Source organism: Paramisgurnus dabryanus, chromosome 9 (assembly GCF_030506205.2).
Source record: "Paramisgurnus dabryanus chromosome 9, PD_genome_1.1, whole genome shotgun sequence".
NCBI classification, from domain to species: Eukaryota; Metazoa; Chordata; class Actinopteri; order Cypriniformes; family Cobitidae; genus Paramisgurnus; species Paramisgurnus dabryanus.
Window position 1 is genome coordinate 30,794,502 of NC_133345.1, and position 17,765 is coordinate 30,812,266.

At 35.2% G+C, this 17,765-nt stretch overlaps 3 protein-coding genes across 5 annotated transcripts in view; 1 reads left to right on the forward strand and 2 right to left on the reverse strand.

The window, feature by feature from the left end:
• Nucleotides 1-9,337, reverse strand: part of lrch3 (leucine-rich repeats and calponin homology (CH) domain containing 3) — a 44,371-nt gene extending 35,034 nt beyond the window's left edge. The window contains exon 1 of one of the 3 annotated variants that reach the window (XM_065283710.2): nucleotides 9,001-9,334. In XM_065283710.2, the coding sequence (XP_065139782.2) occupies nucleotides 9,001-9,259 (259 nt within the window). In that variant the 5' untranslated portion in view covers nucleotides 9,260-9,334. Of the gene's footprint in view, nucleotides 1-9,000 lie in introns of all 3 variants that reach the window. The other 2 variants (XM_065283704.2, XM_065283703.2) reach the window with 2 other exon arrangements.
• A 1,113-nt stretch (nucleotides 9,338-10,450) lies between these two features.
• On the reverse strand, nucleotides 10,451-12,049 carry serp1 (stress-associated endoplasmic reticulum protein 1). Its single transcript, XM_065283711.2, has 3 exons — nucleotides 11,788-12,049; nucleotides 11,484-11,559; nucleotides 10,451-10,940 (listed from the first exon to the last, which is right to left on the reverse strand). The coding sequence occupies exons 1-3, from the start codon at nucleotides 11,869-11,871 to the stop codon at nucleotides 10,900-10,902; spliced, it is 201 nt and encodes a 66-aa protein (XP_065139783.1). The 5' UTR covers nucleotides 11,872-12,049; the 3' UTR covers nucleotides 10,451-10,899.
• Nucleotides 12,050-13,055: 1,006 nt separating this feature from the next.
• Nucleotides 13,056-17,765, forward strand: part of eif2a (eukaryotic translation initiation factor 2A) — a 9,419-nt gene continuing 4,709 nt past the window's right edge. Inside the window, exons 1-9 of the mRNA XM_065283712.2 lie at nucleotides 13,056-13,125; nucleotides 13,750-13,819; nucleotides 13,920-13,991; nucleotides 14,096-14,214; nucleotides 14,457-14,556; nucleotides 15,354-15,436; nucleotides 16,675-16,748; nucleotides 16,928-17,072; nucleotides 17,207-17,323. Of these exons, the coding sequence (XP_065139784.2) occupies nucleotides 13,098-13,125; nucleotides 13,750-13,819; nucleotides 13,920-13,991; nucleotides 14,096-14,214; nucleotides 14,457-14,556; nucleotides 15,354-15,436; nucleotides 16,675-16,748; nucleotides 16,928-17,072; nucleotides 17,207-17,323 (808 nt within the window). The 5' untranslated portion in view covers nucleotides 13,056-13,097. The remainder of the gene's footprint in view (nucleotides 13,126-13,749; nucleotides 13,820-13,919; nucleotides 13,992-14,095; nucleotides 14,215-14,456; nucleotides 14,557-15,353; nucleotides 15,437-16,674; nucleotides 16,749-16,927; nucleotides 17,073-17,206; nucleotides 17,324-17,765) is intronic.

Sequence of the window (17,765 nt, forward strand, 5' to 3'; positions counted from 1 at the left end):
AAAATCAACTGGAATTTAAACACTTTAATTGTATCTATTCTACACTAACCAAAGTGCGCAGATTCATAATAAACATGACATTAGGAAGTTTTTTCTGAACTCTGTCAATATGTCTCGTTAACAGTCTCTGCTTCTTACCCAAGTGTTTACAACCATTACAGATGTATAGTCATAATATTTCTGTGTTGGCCACTGCGCCGAATAACGAAATTTGTCTATAGAAATTTGTTTGGCATTTGAAGTAATTATATTGAAACAGTGGCCAGAACACACCTAATATGTGAGTTCATTATTGGTGCTGTGCATTGTGGTAGCCAATCTGAATAATAACCAAATGTTTAGCGAATAATAAGAATAATGAAAATTACATGCAAACAGAAGTAAAGAGGTTTGCTGGAGTCATGAAAACATCTTACTGTGATTAAGTCCTTAATCTGTAATTTACACTAGAAAAAACTAAGAGTGAATTCATATGAAATTTTGTTAATAAACAACTAATTGTGTTGACTTCCACATTTCACTTCATTGGCATCTCTGTATGGGCAAATGTTACAGGTGGCCTTTAAATGTCTTTTAGATGTAGGTAGGGATGGCGAAAACGAAAAAAATTCTTGACCGGCCACCGAGCCTCATTGGCCGGTTGAAACCGGTTAACTGATAGGCCTATAGTTTAAAATATGCTATGCTATTTAAAATAAACAGCCATTTCGAGCCGCGCCTGCAATTTCGCAACTCGCATCTCTCTGCGCTCTGCCTCCGGCTCACACACACACAGACCTCACAATACTTTTTAAATCCCCTACAGCTCGAAACATGAGTCCCGCAAACGGCGCCGTGCTTAGTTTCGAAATAGTTTAGGTACTAGGTGATCGCGTTGAACTTGAAAATAAAGGCGTTTGTGAAGCTCATTTGAAAATTGCCGCGGCTCATTTAATAAAATGACAGATCAGCAAGAGACTGCGCTTTAGTTTGGGGTAGTAATATTAAAGACATAGGATGATCATCATCACCTTTTCTGTTACCACTGAAATATAGATGTAATGTATTTCCAAATCTAAACCCATCTTATGCGGAATGTTGCCTAATAGACTGCAACACGATAAAACCAATGGATTAAACGGGCACCTTCAGAATGTGTAAACGCGCCGGCCAAAGCAGGTCTCGCACTGTTTTTGTTCTAGAATAAATGCAGCAAAGATATTTAATGCTTGTATGAGGCATATAGGCCTACGCTGAGTTTTATTTATTTATGATGAGGTGCGTTCTAATTAACAATGCAATGCAAGTGAACGCGCAGTGCCGGCGCCTTCATGCACGGACCGGTAATTATATACTCTGCTATATTTGCTTTTTATTTAATAAATACATGCATTTGGTTGATTAAACATTTATTAAAATTAAGATACAATTTATACAAAACGAAATTCACTTCAAAGAAATGCTTTCTACAAAGCAAAACTTAATAAAGTGGTAAAAATCATGGCTGAGGATTTACAGAAACAAAACTTACTCTGCACTTTACTGTTAGCCTAAAAGACATAAATGTTAATAATTTGGAACACAACCAGGAGAGACTTTAATTTTAATTATTGTATTACTGTATTTTATTTACTATTCGAATAAAGGAATTTATCAAAAAATAGCCTGTAGCATTTACTTTTCGCAAACCTTGTGAACATGCGAAACCAAAAGCAGTGACCTCGCGCCAAATGTTTTTTTATTGGTTTATAAAGTACAAACAGACCAGTTATGAAAAACTGAGTGTGAGGGATTTGTTCACTTCACACAAAAAGATCTTGGAAAGAAAGAGATGACTAACTGTAGTAGGGTTTAGTCCACTGTCTATAATAGCCTAATTTACAGATCCCTTTTTTTAACCGACAACCGACAACTTTGACCGGTTAACGTTGATACGGTCAACCATCGGTCAAACGGTCATCGGTTAACATCCCTAGATGTAGGACACCTGCATCGAGGGATGATGGGACATTAATGCATTTGGCTTGTTATGAAGACAACATGGCCAAAACAGATGAGGACATATTCTGAGGTCAACTATCACCTCTTGTAGCGCTCTTGGCAATAGCTGGCTCAATTATCATTAAAATTACAAAAATATAAATACTGGAGCAGGTGGAGAATAAAAACTACTGTATTGTTCATTCATAGGTTATGATCCATAAAAATTTTATAAATAAAACCATAAACTCTGTTAGAGCTTAACTTTTAACTTATAATATACAGATAAAAATGTACTTATATTTAAAATAATAACTTTGCAGTCAATACTAATAACCAGTTTAAAACTTCTCATATCATCCTACAAGAACCTCACTAAAAAAAACTAACACTAAAAACAACCACAAAGCCTCTGCCAGAAACAAAACTACAGCATACAATCTATCATTTGCAAACCATAACAAATACTTGTGCAAAAGTGTCTCCCAGAAACACGGAGAGCGCTTTGTTTCTTCGTGTTTTCGTACATTCTTACAGTCTAGATTTTTAAAATCGGCTTTGGAGGGGGAAAAAATCAGAGATTGCTGTATATATCCCAGCATGCACTGCACAGACGATCAATATTGACACAGACAGCATTAACACAAGACACAGTGTGTGTGCTCAGGTTCAGAGTTGAAGTCTTGCACTAGTGATCAATTCTACAAACAGCATAGGGCTGCACGATTAATCTTATTTTTATCATGATAACGATATGCGTGCCCCACGATTAATTAATGACAATCGTCGCGATTAATGTGCAAAGACCAAGCACAAAACACACGGTCTAGAATCAAGCAGTGTTTGTTATGGGCGGAGTCAGAGTAAACGGAGTGTTTCTTTGCAAGTGCAAAATACGTTAGCATCACGAGATTTACAGTCATTCGAACATAATGGCAGAGCAACACGAAGAAAGTGCAGAAATAGGTATGTTTAATTCCCAAAAAGGGTCAGGCCAACTCCTTTGTTTGGATATTTCGGATTTGAGGAAAGAGATGTTGATCAGGTAAGTCAAGAGTCTTGTGCAAACTGTGCTCCTGTTCCGCCCAAACGTGAAATATCAAGAGTTTCAAAAGCTGAAGACGCAAGCCGCAACCATAAAAAATCCCCGACCATCCACGACACAACAATAACAGATCGCTTATCATGTAAGTTAGCCAAGGATATGTGTCCAATAAGCACCGTGAGCAGCAAGGGGTTTAAATTTTTATTCAAAAATGTTTTGTTTTTATTTTAGTTTAATTCTAATTTGATATAAATATATATTAGAGCCCTGCATTTCAGCCTTTTTACGCCCATTGGGTCGGGTTTCGGACCAATTTTAACATCACAGTTGATATGCGGCCAGGCCTCTGGATTTTTTAGGCTTCTCCACCTTTATATATAATAATTTAATTAAAAGAAACGTTGAGACATTGATAAATTGTAAAAGAAAGACGTTTAACCTAGCGCACGAGTCCACTACGCACATTCACAATGCACCTGTTGCAACGGTGTTTAGTGTCTCCGCCAGCAGCAAAACCTTAAATACTGTGCATAATCTATAAAAGACTTCTTTCGGTAGTCATGTAAAAATGCGGTGTAAAGCCTTGAATTTTAATTGATGCATAGCGAATGTGTAAGGTAAAGCAACCTGCATGTTTATTTCGTTTCATGTTTATTTCGTTTAGTTTTGATTCATTATTTTTCTGCACCCCGCCATCTGCGAGCAACAAAGCAGCCCCCCTCCGTTTTTAAAAAAAAATAGTGTGTTGATAATAAACATTTAAACTAACATTGTTATATGCTGAAAATATATATATTATATAGACGTTATTGTAGGCAAGTGAATTGTTGATTTGAGAGGCTCATTTGATCAAACAAGTCGTCAACATGACGTTAGCTGTCGGCCGCTAACCGATTGGTCAGTATCAAAAACCTTAATTTAACAAACAAAAAAGGTTCTAAAATAAATAAAAGATATTTTATAATTTTGCCAGTTAAAACTGAACTGCTTTAATTGCTGCAATAGTCGTACAGCTGTAAGGAATCTGTTTAAGGAGTTATTTTTGTTATTTCTGCGGATTTCTTTTGCAAAATCTATGCAGAATTTTGCGGAATTATTTTAAATGTTTTAAAAAGATCTAAGAGAATGGGAGCTGTGGATATTACGAAACAATAAAATATTTTATAATATAGGCCTATAAAATGTTTATAATATTATATACATGGCTGTAAAGTGTAATAAAATACTGAAGTAAATAGAAGTTCTTCACTAAAAGAATGATCGTATTTTTAATCGTGATCAAAAGTTTGAGCAAAACAATCGTGATCATCATTTTTCCTGTGATCGTGCAGCCCTAAAACAGCATATAGTCTGATGCTGAAGACGAATACAAGCAGCATAGTTTTACAATGAAATCTGTAATATTATCATTGAGGAAACTGACTGATACTTGCCTAAACTGAAACATCTTTTTTTAAAAGGTAAGTGGTTGCACGCAATTAAATTATCTATTAAATAAATGTATTGGGTATAACTTACTCTATTGTTTTTAGTAAACTTCACAATTAAATTGAGTTGATTTGAGTTAAAATGTGTTAAATATGTTATTATTATCTAATCATGTTAGTTCTACTTAAATTTAGAAATATAAAGTAATTACTGCAAAAACAGCACACATTAGCAAGCTAACCATAACTAACACTTAAATAAAACAGAAGCTAAATATAGCATAAACATTTCCAATGTTAATGTTGTCTAATCGACGCATTTACACTTACATTGTAATGGTTTCTGATCAAAACAACACTAATAACTGATATATGTCAATAAGCAAAGGCTCTACACATCTGCACAATGATAACCATTTAAGAACCCAACAACAAAACAGAAACTCTTTCAACTATTAATAAAACAACATACTAAACATTAATAAGTCCCCATCTTTTCTTATCTTAATTAAAAATACATAAAAAAACTTTATTTTGATATTTACTCTAAAAATATGGATAAATCATGGATAAAAGTAACAAGCTAGATATAAACTAATGCAAATCGATGGTAATAATCATGACATGAAACATCTGGGTTGAATTTATCTGCGTGTATTTTTGTCTAACCGTTTGAGGTACTAATAATATTAGCGTCCTGTCAGCCTTGACGAAAAACTTAGGTTCCTGCTGTTGTTTCTTTTCTAACGCAGCATCAATTCAGCAAATTACTTACATCATATTGATGAGAAGCAACAGACGCACTTGGAAAATCTATCGGCATAGATTTTTTTCCAGATAACCGATTGTTCCACCAATGAACAATCGGTGCCGATTATTCGACAAAACTGATTAATGTTACGTTTACCTCTACTAAAAAATATTTAAAATTTTCTTTGAAATGATATTGTAATGGATTAAATGGGCAAATGTTAATTATGTTAAATGTAAGTAGGGTCAAAATAATTTTTTCAGTGTATTTAAGGCTTGCTGCTATGATGCCAAGGTATTGTGCGCATTGCTAAGCTGTTCTCTAAGTGATATTTAGCAGGTTGCTATGCAGTTTTTATGGTTGTTTTAGCAGTCCTTTAATGGCCATAGTCAACAGCTCACCCAAACAAAGTTTCTGTGATATTATGGTCTGGCATTTTATGTATAATTCATGTCTTATCACATCTAATGAGTTTTATGCTTTATTCATCATTTATCAATGTCAATACACAGTTATTTACCATTTGTACCGATACTTTTGTATCAGCATTACTTTCATGATTTTTTAACCCTACCCAAAAAAGCACAAACTGTTGAACGGTATTTATGTAATTGCTCTGTCCTGTCATTCTCATACATAGTTTCAACAACAATAAACCTGTCAAACTGCATACGTTTAACCACTAATTAACTTATCATTAATGCATTCCTTATGACATCTAACAGTCTCTAACAGTCCTTCAGTCATTTTTATACAGGATACATCTAAGTTTTATCCTATATAGATTTTTATATGATTCTCACACAGTGACATATGTAGCGTAACTACCCATAACATGCTTCATGTCTTCTGATTGTGCTTCTGGCAATGCATAAATATTTCAAGTCCTAACACGTCTATATGCTCCTAAAGTCTTATATAAATCGTGATACGCACATAGGGTGATTATATAATTTCATTTATTTAGTGTGTCCAAAGTCATTATTCTTTTTTTTAAATGTTTATACTTTTATTATTATAATAATTCAATACCCATTGTCAGGGATCACAAGATTTAACAGGCCACAAAAATATAATATTTTCTGTAAAACGTGTCATATAGCTAAAAATCTGTTGATATGACAAATTCTTCTTAAACTTATATGTACATTGTCCAACCACAAATAAAGTAGTTTGGCTGTGTCCTTATGAGACAATAAAAACATTTGGTAAATAAATGAAATAGAAATGCATACACCTTAAAGGAATCAAAACCCTACAAACTTCTTACAAAGGTCTTTGATAGCCTAACCTACAATCTGTAAAATCAAAAGCCTCAATCTCGTATGACAAAGCACCTTAACTTGATCAACTCCTATCAAAACATGAAAAGTCCTATCCTCAACTGCCAGGCATCTTTGTCTGATTTAAAATCAGTGTGGTTACTTTAAAGCCGCCTTTTCACTGTACATGACAAATGATAAACTTGTGCGACTACACTGTGAAAATTATTAATCCTTTTTTTGTTTACCTTTATCAGTAACCCTTGAATCCTTTAAAATTATTGATTACTGATAATAGTGCTGGGCGATAATTCGATAACGATAATTTTACCGATATAAACTTTTCCGATAAAACGATAAGGACCGTTCGATAAGTGATCGATAATGTTTACGCACTGTGCGTAATGTTGCGCGAGCACTTCCGGATGCGGCACGCGCTCTTGGTTTACAATCACAGTGTCAGTTAGACTTGAAGGAGTGGAAGATGAGGCAAGTTATTCATTTATTAGTAGAGACCTATGATTTTCGCGATGCGGATAACGCGGACGGAATCACGGAATCCAAATGCGCTGAAACATTTTCTTGTGTGTAATGTTGGACGCGCAAACAGGGTTCGTCAAACACAGCAGACACAATAGGTGCAGTATACTGTACTTTCATTCAGCGTCCGCCTTGCGCACGCACACGTCCACACGGCTTTAAAAGTATATTTACAGGACATTCACAAATTCAGGAAAATGAGGAAAAGCTGCAGATCCACCACTGCAGTGAATATAGTGTTTGCGTATGTGCGCTCCCACAGCAACGTGACACTCTTGACATCCATTTATCAGCGTGTACAGCTCGTATATATATAACACACGCGTGATCACTGAACTAAGTTTTCTTTCTTGTTAAAGTGAACATAAACAGCTGTTACTCAGTATATTGAAACTTAAAGCAGTCTGTCTTGGGTCTTAAAGGGACAGTAGTCTGCTGCTTTTGTGTCAGAAATGTGTTGATTTCATAACAAATAGATTTACATTTAATACAGATGCATTGAAACAAGATTTTAGTATTTGTATTTGTCGTGTTCTGAATAAAAAGTAGTTTAAAACCATTATTAACTGTCTGGTTTTTACAATTTTCATTCAGGAGCAAAAATCTGCCTTTAAATTTGACAGGAGTAAAGATTTGTTATTTATCATGATAATTATCGATATCGACTGATATGGAAAACATTTTCTCGATAATTTTTTGGGTCATATCGCCCAGCCCTAAGTAAATTCATAATAAAGTAGAAATACATTTGTAGATTAAAAGCCTCTTGCGCTGGAATGAGCTTCTCTCCCATGTTGACACAAATTTACGCCTAAACTGAAATTTCATTACGACTGCCAATGGGGGGCGAACTCACAGTCGCGTCCGAATGTAGTATACAATGGAAATGCGGTCTGGCCGCATATCTTTAAAATATTAAAAAATAAAACATGAAGTGCAATTTTAGTAATTAGGAGAAGACTGGCTATATGTAAAAATGTATGAAAGTTAAACATTTATAAACAAAAGCAGTTTATGAGCTCTGCATGCAGTAAGTGCAATACAAAAATACATGTGTTGATTATTTTTTGTGCAATGTTCCTAGTTGAACATTTGGATCTTGCAATGTTAAACTGCAATTGTTGTTAAAATATTAAAAAAGAAGATATGAGTTTTCAGTAATTAAAAGGCAAAATACTGGATACAAAATGTGTGGATCTCTTTTGCAATCCTTAATATTTAAATTTTTTTAAATTTGGCCCTCGAAGAAGAGTAGTTAAAGACCCCTGATTTACAACTTGGTTAAACCACTATCCACATGATGACTAAACATCTTGATGATCAAATCACTATAACCAATGTTTGAAATCTTCAACCACCCATTTATATAGTGATCAAAACTATAATCTATATGAAGTATCAACATAACAATCCAGCGCATTGAATGGATCTCATGTAATCTACATTACAATCAAACACCTTAACTTGATCTCACCCCTCAAATTTTTTATTAGTATCGTTTAACCTAAAATCTACATAATGATCAAATCCCTATAAACAAGACAACCTAAGCACATTAACCTGATCAACATGTTATTTGCATAATCAAACCACTATCAACATGATGACTAAACATCTTAACCTGATGATGAGCAATGTTTAAAACCTTCATTCATCAATCTACATGTTAGTGATCAAAACTCTGACAGAGTTTGACAGATAACTTACACCGACTTTATATTGTCCCATTTAACTGAATTAATTCAAGTTTTAACTCAACTGTTCCCTAAGATGTTTATAAGTTGATGCAAACTTTCCCTCAAAAGTAATTTCTGAGGTAAAATATTTATTTTTAACGACCAATAATGACTGAGTTCAGACCCAGTACAGTCCAGCACACACCCGTGTGTTTACACCCGTACACAATCACACACAAACATCTAAACTGGTGTAGAACTCGAACCCTGTGCATTTAACACCGCTCTGGGTTCGGTTAAAGCCTAAAGTGGGTCATTAAAGAAAGATTTTGGACGGTACCGGCCCGTGTGGTGTCGGTCAGGTCGTGTCCGGCGGCGCTCCTCGGGAACTCCTTCAGCTTCCTGCCGCTCAGGTTGAGCACTCCGGTAGCCGCCGCCTCGTCCAGCGCTCGGTCCAGCGAGCGGTTCCAGGACGTGGCTCCGGGAGCATTAGATAATCCGTGATGGCCAGTAACTCCCGCCGTTGCGACTCCGGTGGGGTGGCCGACGTTAAAAGTGGGCACGGCGTTTTCCGCGGACAGCAACACCGAGGCCGCCATTACACAGCAAACACTCCCGCTGGATCCTCACGGGCCCCACACGAGCGCTGGGTGCGACAGTGCGCATGCGCGGACACTCAGAGGGCAGTGCGAGGTCCGCAGCAGAAAAGTCCAACCAAACAGCAACAAGGACACGGATGGCAAAAACATCCAACAAGATTTTTTTGTCAACGTGTAAGCCTTATTGAAAAAACAAACAAACAAAAAAATGTCATCGAATTATCATAATGAAAAAAACATTAAGGAAAGGACAGATGCATAAAAAAAAGAAATTAATTCGAAACTATTGTGTGTTTACAGATTTTTGCTAAAATGTTAAAGTTACGTGAACGTTTACATTTCTATATTTTTTACATTATATTTAATATTGAGTTTAATAAACACTTTTAATCCTAACTATCTTCACTGCTGAAAACATACATAAACAAAGAGAAATTATCTTTTTTTTTTACTTAGCTGTTGTAAAAATTTTCTGATATTCATAATTCCTCCTCCTATAAGAAAACGTTGTGGTAAACACAAGTATATTTCACTTGGTATAAAATGCAAATATTTGGGAAATACTATCGTGCTGCCCTCTAATGGTCAATTTGGTTAAAGACCCTTTTCACATTCATAGTACTTTGTCATTCAAATATATTCAAAATCAATATACTTATTTTATTTTTAAAATGTTTTAGTACACATATAACTTAATGTAACGACTAAATCTACAAGAAAAGTATTGTTTATTCATGTGATCACTACTGTTCAATAATGTTTACAAGATTTACAGATTACAAAGAATTTAAATACATGCAAATCTAATTTAATAACAAACGAACTTAATGTAAACAGTACAGTGCATTAAAATAACTCAATCCCAGTTAAAGGGATTTCAGACAAAGCAATGTAAACTTATTAAATTATATTCACCATTACATTTCATTACAATTCTTTTTGATGTCCTTAAAGGTGTTTACACTTTAATGGAGGAGGCAGACCCCTCAATCCCCCAGTATTTCCCCACCCTATCCTAAGTAAAATATCCTATGACGCAACCAAAGTGTAGGTAAAGTTGCTTCATTACTAAATACAGGTTCAGGTTTGAAGTCTATCTGCATTTTACATTTGACAAGTGACATGAATAACAAAAAGTGTTGCATAAATAGCCAACAGTGCCCATCCCAAAGTACTTCAACCACAAGACACTTGATTGAGAAAGTTCATTTTATTTCACGTTTCATGTCTACACACAAAACTAAATATGTGCATCTCCATCTATTCGAACAGTCAAAGATACAAATTCAGCTCTAATGCTAGAAGGAAATCCAATAAAGGTGCACTATACAAAATAACATTAACAATTATACTGAACTGGTCCACAACCCACAAAACATAAATGATGCATTTCTTTTCAACAAAACAGAAAAATTCATAACAGTCATTGAAGTCTTGAGTTTATTGCCTTGGTCATGAATTCAGCAGCAATGTAATCGAAAGTCCCATACTGGAATGTTTCGGAAGATATTGTTCCTCCAGTTTTTGAGTAAGGCACAAGAGACCTCAGCGCTGTAGTAAAAGACCTTGAGAAGATTAAATAAGTAAATGGGAATGATGATCTTAAGCCAAGTTTGGAGAGGAAAACCATGGATGACCCTTCACATGCCCATCCTGATGCTCTGAATGATCTGGAATATCGCTGTCACAACACAAACAGAATAAAAATAATATGAGAACAATCATAGGAATTGGATTTAGGAGATGTGCTTAATTTTCTTGCAATAAAGTTAATATTGAGCTAGACCAAATGCTAGTCACACTGTATTTAGTGGTACATCATATATTAAAAGCTCAACATCTAAACCAAAATGAATCCAAAGTGAATTTGGTTTTCATGCAACGGAAAACATTTAACATTTTGTCAATAAGACTCAAACTTTAATCATATGAATGTATTACGTACAGATTTCACTTATATTTTACCCGATATTAACACAATTATGAAAGGCTGAATTGCATTTTGCATTCATAATAAAAAAGCAAAAAAAGATCAAAGTCTGTGATTCAGGTTTGATATCTGACCATAGCATACATGCACTTTGTTTCTTTAAACACTCAAGGGTTATGAACCCCATATTTGACACGTGGACTCACTGCTTCCAGTGTTTTATTAAAAAGGCTTTCATGTTTTAAATACACAGTAAGCAATCTAAAATGAAAGTATTTTGCATTGTAAACTCACCTGATCCACATACTACAAAGACGAATAAGGCAAGAAGCCATGGTCCAACTGCTGCTTTCTCATCTTGAGCGATTCTCTGTTGAAAACATATTGACATTAACATAAAAAACCAAGTTTGACACCAACATTATTATAACATAACATAATTAGTGAGGAAGTTAACGTTTTAAATAATAAGGAACAACATATAAACAGCTGTCTACCGGTGTTACATCAGTAAAGGAAGTAACCATTAACATCAAACATTTAATGATACATATTTCAATTTCTTTACTTTACAAGAGCATTTAAAATTGAGATTTACCGTGGTTTTAGCCACATTGCCCCGCTGTGTGATGTTCTTGCTGTGTTTCTCGTTCGCCATGCGAATTCTCTGTTTGGCCACCATCTCTCTATCTTTCTGTTCCTCTCTCTCTCTCCGTGAAAATGTGTGTTATAAAAGAAAATCAGGTAAGAATGTTAGAAGTCCAAACCGCTGGTGTGGTCAGTTGACGTGTAATTTTGCACTGATGTACTAGTTTAAGTCTACGTGTTCATATGGGAGAGTTCACTCCACCCACGATACGTGGACGTCTCGAAACGAAACAAGTCACATGAGACTGAGTAGAATGGACATGAAGCGTCTTGGAACAGATGGCCCGGAAGTTGTTTCTGATTGGTCAGCCACACAAGATTTAAATAATATATGTGTATTTCTGTTTTTTTTTATAACTGTATGTTTCTTGTATCACTATGACAGACTATCGATGTCTCTATTTAATTGTTAGGTATTGTCTAGAAAAGCTACTTCCTGTATGACTTGTCACGTGATATGTGTTACTTTTCTCAACGCTGGTGATGGTGGCTCAATCACAATGGTTAGTGTTCTGTGTACAATAATTTATATTTTATAACGATTGTAGCATTGTGTTTTCATTTGTATGTCCGAAGTAAACAATTAAACCGTTAATATTTTAACGATTGTAGATTTAAGTGAACAAATTCTACAGTGTGATGATAACGGCCTTTCTGAAACAAATGCTGTTTAATGGAACATTTATTCTCTGGGCCGCTGAGCGCCATCTAGAGGATATTTTATGATTAACATGCTCAATCACAGGGTTGCCAGACGTCTTTCAGCGATAAATCGAAACGCCAGCGCTTTCATCTGAAAATCAGACATTCTTTCCGAATGCTTATTCAGACAAAGCATTGTTTCACAATCAGCGTCTGAGTTTATTATAAAAAAATGTGGAAAATAATTTGCCGGTGTAATCACAAATCAGCTGTTTATGAATAAATAAAGCTGCCCAACAGATAGACGTGTTTAGCTTTTATTTATTTGTTTGTTTCAAATAATTTCTCAGTGGAAATTAATATCAAACAGTAATTTACTAAATCAAGGTCATACATCAATGTAAAAATGTTATTGGGAAATTTAAACATCATTAATGTAAAAAATTATTTCGTTTAAGAGAGAAAAACGTTGAAATGGGATGTATCAATGTATTTATTTTAAAAACATGACTGCATGGATTTTATTTTGACATTTTACACGTCAAATCTCCAGTAAGCTTAAGATGACGTAGTCGTGGAGTTGTGTGACGTGGCACGTCGTCGTACTTCCTTTTCAAAATGGCGCCCCCCATTCCTCATTTGGCAGGTGAGTTGCTGCTCTGAAAAGTATTTTCATACTCAGTTTCAGAAACAAAAAGACAAACTTTTAAAATATAATAAAGGCAAACCGGCTGTAACATAAGCTATAATTTATTCTAATTTTTCCAGCATCTGCATGCATTTGCCATTAATACATTTATTCGCCAAATGATTCCAGTTAAACTGTCAGTTCAGACAGAGTCAGTTTATGTTTAACGTTAACGTTTATAAGCATTTAAAACAAAACATTAAAAGTCCCGAAAATATTTTGATGATCTCGGCAAATTATATGTGATGGTTACCTGGTAAATTGTTTACATGGCATCACCAAGTGAAATAAATTTTACATATTTTTTGTTCTTTGCAAGTTTCTAGTAGACGGCCAGATAAATTCTATTCTTAATTTTTTATGTTTTGCATTTTTATATTTCAACTTTTGCCATTGCATTTACATTTCTCATGTGTTTTTTAAACTACACCTCAACAAACAAGATTATATTACTAACCACTCTGCATCTTCTCACCAATACATTTCCTAAACACACCTTTTTTAAACTTTCAAGCAAGGTCTTCTCAAGTAAAGATTCAAAGTTTTACTGTACCCTTTAACAAGCTATTTTATTGACTATAGTCCGCGGGTCTGATGGCACTTCACTGTTGTGTGGACCTCCGAGCTGTCATGAAAGCTCTGCATTCAAGAGGCGAGTTATTGCATTCACTGCATAGTGAAAGATTTATACATAAAACTTTTTCATTTTGTCATTTGTATTAACACTGAATGTTTTTTTTTTTTTGTCGTAGGGATGAGCTACAGGCCAAACATATGGTGTTCAGTAGTGATGGCTCTCTGTTTGGATGGTGCAATGGCTCACAGTATGTATGATATGATGAGTGTGTGTCTGTATGTATGATGTAGATAAATGTGTTCACTATGGACATTGGAGTAAATATATATGATCACTGTGTGTATTTAACAGGGTCAATGTGGTTAAAGTTCCCTCTGGCGAGTTGGTGAAGTCTTTCGATCTGCCCAAAACAGCTGCATTGGAATTCTCACCTCTGAATAACATTTTGGCCACCTGGCAGCAATATACCAGTAAGAACTTTTAATAAATTTTTTTATCTGATGGATAAAAAATAAGTAGAAGCCCCAAGACTGCATAGCAGCAAACCTGAAAGAGCATGTTAACAATTGCGTGTCAGCGTCAACCAGCCAGAACACGCATTTAGTTTTACATGGTCAAGCAAGTCTAGATGTTTGTTGTAATTCTGCATTGTTTTCAATCATTGATTTAAGTTTGCAGACTGTAATCACCTCTCTGTTCTTTTGTTTGTCAGAAACGCAGGATAATCCTCAGGGAGATGCAAACCTGCAGCTCTGGGATTTGCAAACAGGATCTCTTCTCAAAGCTTTCTATCAGAAGAAGATTACAGGATGGTAAGTATTAGTATTTGAAAGGGCGGTTTCCCAAACAGGGTTTAGGTTAAGCCAAGACTGTGTCTTAGTTATAGATGTTTGTTCAGCAACAACAACATAAGCAAATGGCTTTTGTGGGCTAAACACAATTTCCGGTAGACTTCCACATAGAATCAAAAACAACCTTTTAGACCTTTTATAATGGTTTATTTCTGATAACAAGAAAAACTTTGGTGTGCATCTTGAGAAAAAACAATGGCAATGATATTATGTCAAGATATGTCAGTGCAAAATGTTTTCAGTTAAGACCGCTCATTTTAGTCATGAACCCTGTCCAGGAAACCGCCTCATTGTGTTGTACAATTGCAAAGTTAAAGTTCACACAAACATGAAAATCATTTTCTTGCTATCATGTTGATGAGGGTATGAGTTTTTTTTGTCTGTTGAACACAAAAGAAAGATATTTTGATAAAATTAATGATGATGGTACTGCAACCACACAGTTGACGGCAGCCATTGACTTCCATAGTACTACTATTCCTACTGTGTCAAGTGAAACTGTGTGTTTACCATCATTTAACAAAATTATATTCTTTTGTATTCAACCAAATAAAGAAACTTATACAGGTTTAAAACAACATGAGGGTGAGTAAACAATAACAACATTTTCATTTTTGTATGAACTGTTCCTTTAAATAAAAGGGGAAGATAAAGTGCTAAATATTTTTGTTTTATTGTTATTAATAGAAATTTGATCACTATAGCTTCTGACTGAATTTCATGTTTTGTGTGTTTATCTCTTGTTCATATTTTTCTAGGTGTCCAAGCTGGGCAGATGATGAAAGTATTGCTGCTCGAATTGTCAATAATGAACTTCACTTCTTTGAGAACAATAAATTTGGTAACGACGTTTAAATATTGTTATTTGAAGATTGCTGTCTATATTATTCTATTTACTGAATACTTTCTACCATTATAACTATTTTAATTTAATTAACGTTTTTCTTTACATTTATTGTAACCGTAGTTGCAAAAATATTTACATGCTTCACCTTTAAAGGCGTTCTAAGCGAATCGGTGTGTTGATTTTTGAAATGTGTTTTCAAACAAACTGAGCGTATTTAACTCCCCCTCCCTTCCGTGCTTTCATGAACGCGCCCAAACCCAACCCTTAAAGAGTAACTAAACCCTAAACCAACTTTTTTTAGTTAATGATCTGTAAGAATGGGGTTTTATTAGTGCTGTTGATTGATTTTAGTAAGTTTTTTGAAATTTGAATATGAAGTGTTTCAATACTACAATATATGGTGTAAAAACGTCTGAGTGCTGCCCTCTTCAGGTTGAATGGTGGCTACTGCAGTTGAATTTTCCTATTGGATGTTGGGTCCAAGAAATAACTCGTGACGTAAGCAGGTTCAAGCTCACCACGCCCTTGTTACGATCTCACCACACACTTAGTTCGTCCCCTCTGTCTCCGTTGGGATCTGCCCACTTTTCTTGCATTTTTCAAATATTGCAGTGGGTGGAGTCAGGCTCTGACCAGGGGTTTAGTTACTCTTTAAATCCTTCTTGGCGTTTATTGGCTGGTACACTTTGTTTTGTTTCTTGGTGCAGGTTTGGCCACTGTGTGTTTATTGCAGTTTGTAGAGCCTGGGCTGTCTACAGAGATCGCGTTTTTTTACAGTTTGAGTAGCGGACAGGCAGCAAGCAGATAGTGAGGAGATGTGTGCTGTATGTAACAAAAATTTTATGGTCTAAAACGCGTGAACTCGCTTAGAGCGCCTTTAAGTGTACATATTATGGCGATTTTCCGGACAGGGCTTTTTCTAGTCCCATACTGAAATGCATGTTTGAGCCGCCTCAATTTAAAAGCACCTTGTACTGACATATCGTACCACATATTGTTTTTTCTTCTCAAACTCCACACCTGTTTTGTTTTTGTAAGGTTTGTTCGTAAAAACTACTTAAATGTCCTAATATAACTAAGGCCTAGTCCTGGATTAAACTAAATCCTGTCCGGGAAATCGCCCCATTGTATTTAAAGTATTACATACTGTAACGTGTTGCATGGTTACATATATTGAGTGTAGCGCATATGTTTAAAGTTTAAATATCACTGTTCTGTGTTTTGCTGTGCAGAAACGATTGCTAACAAACTTCACCTTCAGAAAGTGTCAGAATTTGCTTTGTCTACTGGGTCTCAGCCAGCCAAGGTGTGTGATGTGTCAAAGAAATGCATATTAATACTGATGGCTATTGTTGTGCTCCTGTGGTAGAGCATTGCTTTAACAGTGCAAAAGGTCATGTGTTCCACCCGGGGGAACCCACACAAACTGATAAAAAATCGCTTTGGATAAAAGTGTCTTAATGTGAACGTATTTCTTTTCTGAAGGTTGCCGTCTATGTTCCTGGAAGCAAAGGTTCTCCCTCTTTTGTACGACTGTATCAGTATCCCAATTTTGGTGGTCCAACTTCTGCTCTGGCCAACAAAAGCTTTTTTAAAGCAGATAGAGTGAGCATGCTATGGAACAATAAAGGTACGTTACCAAACGTTATAATGAACAATATAAGCTTTGCCTAAAACAGTAATTGTTCGGCAAGTAGTTTATTTAACATAATAATTCATGTTATCAATGAATTTCATAAATGTAAAATTTTCATCCTCTCGTAGCCAATGCAGTTTTAGTGACGGCCAGCACAGAGGTTGATAAAACAGGAGCATCTTATTATGGAGAACAGACGTTACATTATGTTGCTACCAATGGAGAAAGTGCAGTAATACAACTGCGTGAGTACCAGCTTCATTGAGTTCATCCATAAAAACTGCTTTCCCGGACAGTTCTTTATCCTTGTCCCAGACTGCCTAAATTTAAAAACACCTTGCACTGACATATCTTAACATATATCAGTACCATTGTTTTGTTTCAAGATGCAGAATTGTTTTTTGTTAGGTTTGTTTGTAAAAACTACTTAAATGTCCTAATATAACCAAGGCGTAGTCCAAGATTAATCTAAACTCTGTCCAGGAAACCGCCCCTTTGTGTTTAAACTAAATTATGTCTTCAACAAAAACAAATGTGAAGTAAAAATTTATTTTGAAAACTTAGGTGTATAATATTTGTAGTATGTGACCCTGGACCACAAAACCATTCATAAGTCGCATGGGTATATCTGTAGCAAAAGCCAAAAATGCGTTGTATGGGTCAAAATTATGGATTTTTTGCCAAAAA

What these genes read in the sequence shown, in the direction of transcription:
- serp1 (XM_065283711.2), bottom strand. Translation starts at nt 11,871, where the DNA reads ATGGTGGCCAAACAGAGAATTCGCATGGCGAACGAGAAACACAGCAAG. An exon ending in GCAATGTGGCTAAAACCACG is followed by an intron (nt 11,560 to 11,787) that starts GTAAATCTCAAT and finishes TGTTTTCAACAG; the next exon opens with AGAATCGCTCAAGATGAGAA. An exon ending in CTTTGTAGTATGTGGATCAG is followed by an intron (nt 10,941 to 11,483) that starts GTGAGTTTACAA and finishes GTGTTGTGACAG; the next exon opens with CGATATTCCAGATCATTCAG.